The sequence below is a fragment of the Aptenodytes forsteri genome, unplaced genomic scaffold (assembly GCF_000699145.1).
Source record: "Aptenodytes forsteri isolate BGI_AS27 unplaced genomic scaffold, ASM69914v1 Scaffold55, whole genome shotgun sequence".
Classification (NCBI taxonomy): Eukaryota; Metazoa; Chordata; class Aves; order Sphenisciformes; family Spheniscidae; genus Aptenodytes; species Aptenodytes forsteri.
Window position 1 is genome coordinate 8,931,553 of NW_008796063.1, and position 6,099 is coordinate 8,937,651.

Consider the following 6,099-nt stretch of genomic DNA (forward strand, 5'->3'; position numbering starts at 1 on the left):
TGGATCCTCGGAGATCGCTTATAAATCTGCAGTGGTCAAGAAAAGGCTTTTTGAAGGCGAAGGTCCTGCTGAGCCTGCACACCTGTATTAGAGTTTTAGTGTGACTAATCCTCTGTGTGGATCACACTATGCCTACTGTAAGCCAGCAGATGATGTAAAGAGGGCTGGGATGAGGTATATTATTCTGCAACTACCACTGGTACAATAGCACCTTGCAGGAACATAAGAAGAGAAAAGAAAAACAAACCTCTCCCGCTCTCCCTTCCTCTAATGTTACCTGCTGTGAGGAGCTGAAGTAGCACAAAGGATTAATTTCATAGCAATGTAATTTATTTGTCATCAGATGTGCACTCACAGGCAGGACATACAAGGCAGTACACATGGGAAATGCTGGTAAGTGCATGGAGGCGGCAGCAGGGGTCTGGACCTTGGTTCCAACTAGAAGGCTTTACTTCAATTCTAAGTTAAAAAAGATTATTTCTGTCCTTCCTGAACTATCTCTGTGCAGCCACTATTCGAGTCCTTCCTGAACTATCTCTGTGCAGCCACTCCTTTTTCCTAGTGGTGCTGGTATCCCTCACTTGAGGAGAAGGGGTCGAAGAATATGGCACTCCCTCAGGCTGTCAGACTCCCTGAAGCCTGTGATACGTGAACAGGCGGGCATCATTCCCCCACTGGATGTGATGCTAATTAGCATCCGTGATTGCTTTAAAACAGATGAGAACTAAGGGTCTGTCTCCTGTACCGTCCACCCTACGCACACAGATTCTCCTCTGCTTGCCAGGAGACAGCACACCTGGCATCTACAGAATCGCACTAACTCTGCGCTCTAGGCCTGCAGGTGAACCAGGTGTGCTGCTATCAGCTGCACAGTATTTACACGCAACAGCATACCTCGCTGTGCTGCTTTCTATCTCTTCAGTGCTTCCCCTGCATTAACTTGTGCTGGGGTTAATACTGTACTGTCAGGTAGCGCAGAGTTAAATGTCCCTGTACATCAGTAAGGCATGATTCAGACAGAAAAAAATTGCCAAATAAAACTTAAATTTTACATCAGTTACTTCTCTAAAAGTGGCACTGGACTTGACTTTAGCTTAACCTATCAGATGAGTTGGCATATTAACAAGCAGAGGCTCTGTGAAGTTTCCCACTTCAAGCAACATGTTGTAGATCAGACTGGAAGGAGTGGGAAGGAGACACTGATCACGAGAGCTCCCAGCTGAGGACTGTATCTCACAGGGGCCACGGGGTGGGGAAAGCTAAAATCTGCTCATGTGAAGGCAAAACAGGTGGGTTTTATTTGTAGCAGGCCAGGAAAGCTGAGCATGCCTGGAGTGAGGTGAGGTAAGGTGCTGTCTTTCCAGCACATGGGCCTCCCCTGCAGCCTCAGCTCTCCCCCTTTGTCCAAGCACCCTGCTTCAGGTGAGGTCTAGGTGCTGCCTTCCAGCAAGTGGCTCTGCCCTGATGTGGGGGAAACTGCTTCCCACCCTCCATGCAACGGTACACTGCAGCATTTTGAGAAAGGTTTTTCCTGCGGGAGCACCTCCACCGATGTCCCAGCCAAACTGCAGGGGGTTAGCCTCTCCCTACAGTTACTGCTCCAATGACCTGAGCTCTAAGAGTCCTTTGCTTTTCTCTCCTTTTTTGCTCTAGTTGCCATTAAGGTGAAGAAGAGCCTGGGGAAGAGATTTCGCAGGTAGACAGCCAGGGAAGGTGTTAGGCCAGCTACAAGTACTTCCTTCTTCTTCTGTCCCACCGCATTGAGAACAACCTGAGCGACCTCTGCGGCTGTCTGTCCTTCGGCGGTGTTCTTGTCCATAACTGCCAAAGGAAAGCCGAGTAAGCACCAGCGCCAGCAGGTAAGCCCACGCTTAAGTACCTTTCCTAGGAATGCTCTGTTCCAGCTGTACATGGCTGCTTGTATGGTTTTGGTTTTTACACCAGTTGTGTATGGGAGCACAGGCAGGTATAATTCAGGGTTGGGCTAGAAGTCAGTAGTTGCTGTCTAGGAAGGCTAAATTTTGGGGGTTACTGTTCCTACCCTGCATCCAAAGTTGTCTTTTGATACTTCAGGGCTAACCTGTGTCCCCACCGGAGGCCGTATGTTGCAAGCACACTTTGGAGTAACTCAGTGAGGTGGAGATGCTTTAGATATAGGGCACAAAATCGTATCTCACCTCCATAGCGAGATCCATCTGCTGTTACAGCATTGAGAGAGAGGTTTGTCTGAATGTATCCGGGGCTTACAACCGTCACATCAATGTCATACTGCTCTACCTCTGCTCGTAGACAATCAAAGAAGGCCTGGGTGGCATGCTTAGAGGCAGCATCTGAAAAACAGGAAAAGGACTATGCACTAAGGAGAAGGAGCAGGGCTGAAGGACGATTCACTCCCCTGCATGGGTTTTTCACTGCAATAGAGCCACTTCTCAGCAAGAACCCAGCAGCTGCTCTCCGACTCCTAGGTCTGGGGTTTTTTTTTAGTGAATGGCAGCAACAGGTAGTGGGAGTGAGGCAATTTAGGAACGCAAAATGTAAATACCCAAGTTGGAAACTGGCTAGGATCCTGAGCTTAATATCACAGCCGTGCCAAAGCACTACGGAGTGAACCCAAGCTGCCTCCTACTCGTGATAAAGGAGACATGAAGCCTGGCTTGGGAAGCATTTGATAAGACAGGCTGAGGCTGGGGGAATGCGATGCCAGTACAGGAGGGCAGAGCTGACATTCGCTGCCAAGCACCCTGCCAGCATACGTGCGCTGAGCATTATGGACTTGCAGAGCAGGTTCAGAGCTTGGCTGCACACAAGTCAAAACCTGATCACACAAGCAGACAGGAGCAGAGAATTGTGGCCTAGGGCAGGATTTCCCCCTGTTAAATGGCTGAGCGATTCCTTTTGCTCACTCCCTTTCCATGTATACTTGGTCACTGCCACCGTGACTGCCATCACCTCAACGTGGCTGCAGGGTTGACACCAGCAGCACAGAGCTTAGCGCAGGCTGCAGACCCTGTCTGAGGACCTAGGCAAGAGCTGAGCTCCATGCTGCCAGGCCCACGCGGCTCTGATCACCGTGCAAGTGCCCTGGAAGCTCTTCAGAACACACTTCTTGGTGCAGTCGTACCCAGATCATCTGCAAGACCATCTGGGCCATCTGGCCCAGACGTTCCAGGCTCTCCTTCGCTCAGCATCATGCCCTATCGCTCTTATGCCATCACCACTGTACTTTCCCATTTTTATGTTTATTTTCAGTGATTTACACATGCTTGTATGCCAAACACTCTCCTTTTAGTTCCTCCATCTTTTATAAGGCTTTTTCCAGTAATCTCACCAATATTATTTCTTGTCATAACTGATTTAGCATGAAGAGTTTGCTGGATCAAGATAACTCTTTAGGCTTTTATTTTGGCATTGGTTGTACTATGGCACTTCATAACTTCTTAAAACAAAAGGTTCCTACTTTCTTAGAGGAGATTAACCAGGCAAACAGCAAGGATAAAATGCAATTAATCAGAAAGTTTATAGGGACTCTCAAGTGTTAAGATAGGAATATTAAGCTGTTTTCAAGACACTGAAAACACATTCTCCTTCCCCATCCCTTAACAACTTCAGGACAGGGCTAAGATTTTGTGTTTGAGAGTGCCTTCCTCAACAGCTGTCAGTGATTTGTGACCACACTAAGAATGATGCACAGCTCTGCCTTCCCTGCATGCAGCCAGCTCTACAGAGAGCTAAATGTGGAAGCAGTAGCCAAGTATTCATTCAGTCTGGTGCCCCAAATATGTCTTCCCCATCTTCTGTGGAGGTACTTACATGCGGATCTGAAAGGAATGCTTATTTTGCCTTGAACACTGCTGATGGCCACAATGTGGCCTTGTCTCCTCTTGATCATGGAGGGGAGAAGTGCTAGCAAAAGACAGAAAAGACCCATTCAGAATAACAGTCCTGCCATTACTGCTGTCAAGAATCAATGCTTTCAGAGCATTCAAAGATGCCTAAGTGAACTACAAGATCCTTGTTCAGTGTAGGGGTTGGGCAGGGGATAGTGCCTAGGATGCCTCTAACTGAAGCTGCAGTCTGGCTGGGATGTTCACCTATGAGGAGGCTCCTTGTGCCAGTGAGGCTGCACAAAGGCTGTTATAGTTGCTATGATCTCCCACAGGCATGGTCAGCAGGACTTGCTCTTTTCTGCCACCACTACATCTTTCCATTTCCTGCAGCTGACACCCTCCAGGCTGAACTTTCTGTGTAACCAAAGCAGCTTCCTAGGAAAGCTACAGCTTCACCTAGAACCCATACTGCGTTCTCTAGGGTTTTATCAGCGCAGGCAGGCTAACCGTATCTCTCTTCATAAGTTCCTGCCGGACAAGAGTCGGGAGGTCTTTTTTAAAAGACAGTATCTCTAATCAGGTACTTCCCAAGCATGTCCTTTAGGCCTGCCCATAAAACAAAACCTTCCTCCCCTCTTATACTGTACTGTACCAAATACAATTACAAACAGAAGTTAAGCTGTGCTTAGTTGTGTTGGCCTGCAGAAGGTATCAGCCAAATCCCTTGCCCCCCTGTAATCCGCATCACGGGTACCTTTGGTGAGGGCTATAGGACCAAAATAATTTGTTTCCATCACTTTCTTATCCACATCCAGTCCTGTGTCCACAATTGTGCCTCGGAAACTGATGCCTGCATTGTTGATCAGTATGTCCACGTGACCCGAGTACTTCAGGATCTCTTCAGCAGCATTTAGGACAGTTTTAGTGTCCGAGAGGTCAAATACCACAGTGTGAGGTATGTGTGTCTGTGAATAAACAAAAGTTAGCAAAAAACCCAGTTCAGGCTGCGCTGAATGTGCTGTATGTTTATGCTCATGATGGGATTTCCCAGCTCTGGAAGCACAGAAGCAGTATCATCCAAACCTTGTGCAATTAGAGCGCAGCAGTTCCATTTGGTAGGAGTACGTGACAGAAGCAGGTTGTGCTCTGCTCCTGTAGCCTGTTCCTTATACCAGAGCCTAGGAAAGGGGCAAGTGAGATCCTCCTCAAGTACTAAAGTTTACTGTTGTCTTATTAAAAAAAATGCATCTGAAAAAGTCAAAAACTTAACCCATGTGTCTTCTACAGAAGCCAGCAATACCTTTCTTAGCCACTGTCAGCTGAACTAGACATCAAAAAAAAAAAAGCCGACAGAAGGAAAGTTACTTTTCCAGATATACATATGCAAGGGGTCGCCAACAGAAGGAAAGTCACTTTTCCAGATATACATATGCAAGGGGTCTGGGCGCTCCACACTCGCATGCTTTCACTTCCATTACAAGGCAAGGAGTCTTTCAGATGGCTTTTTTTTGTAGGGTTTTTACAAGATATGACATGTCAGCTCAGTGTACTCCTATAGCAATATCTATCCCTAACCACAGAGTTGCATTTTTCCTATTGCTCAATGGAAAAACCCACGAGCAATTCTGTAACTTCTGTAACAACATGAACAGAAATCCCAGCCGCACAAGACAAGCAGCCTCTCCTTCTCCCACACTTACGTTCCTTCGGTGATTGGTCATGGTAGAAAGCTCCTGCACCACGTCTTTGAGTTTCTCACTGTCTCTGCCACAGAGCACCAGCTTGGAGCCAGCTGCGTGGAAGGCTTTTGCACATTCTTTGGAGGAAGCAAGGGAGAGAGAAAAGTAGATGTTTGAATGCCAGAGACAAGCAGCAGATCCACATCATACCTGGTGATAGGCTGAAACTTCTTTTAGCTGGCGAGGATCTAAGGTGGCTTTATTACTCCTGAGTGATAGGCTGATTTACAGTGAAGTCACAGCAAGATGCCATTTTCCTGTGACTTTCACAGGCGTGCGACAGCGGTGAGGCAGCTGGAGTGTTCAGTTACTGTGCTGGTTATGCAGTTATTGTGCTGTTTATGCATCCTCCCCCATCAGCTGGTCAAATTTACCTGTGCCTCTTAATTTTTCATAGAGTCATAGACTAGTTTGGGTTGGAAGGGACCTCTAAAGTCACCTAGTCCACCCCCCCTGCCGTGGGCAGGGACAGCTTCAACTAGATCAGGTTGCTCAGAGCCCCGTCCAACCTGACCTTGAATGTTTCCAGGGAC

The 6,099-nt window shown here is 47.5% G+C and overlaps 1 protein-coding gene across 2 annotated transcripts in view; it reads right to left on the reverse strand.

Annotated features, from left to right (window-relative positions):
• Positions 1-519: 519 nt before the first annotated feature.
• Positions 520-6,099, reverse strand: part of DHRS7B (dehydrogenase/reductase 7B) — a 12,950-nt gene continuing 7,370 nt past the window's right edge. Inside the window, exons 3-7 of one of the 2 annotated variants that reach the window (XM_009286428.2) lie at positions 5,528-5,643; positions 4,582-4,792; positions 3,811-3,903; positions 2,178-2,330; positions 520-1,821 (exon numbers count right to left, since the gene is read on the reverse strand). In XM_009286428.2, the coding sequence (XP_009284703.1) occupies positions 1,616-1,821; positions 2,178-2,330; positions 3,811-3,903; positions 4,582-4,792; positions 5,528-5,643 (779 nt within the window). In that variant the 3' untranslated portion in view covers positions 520-1,615. The remainder of the gene's footprint in view (positions 1,822-2,177; positions 2,331-3,810; positions 3,904-4,581; positions 4,793-5,527; positions 5,644-6,099) is intronic. The other variant, XM_009286429.2, reaches the window with a different exon arrangement.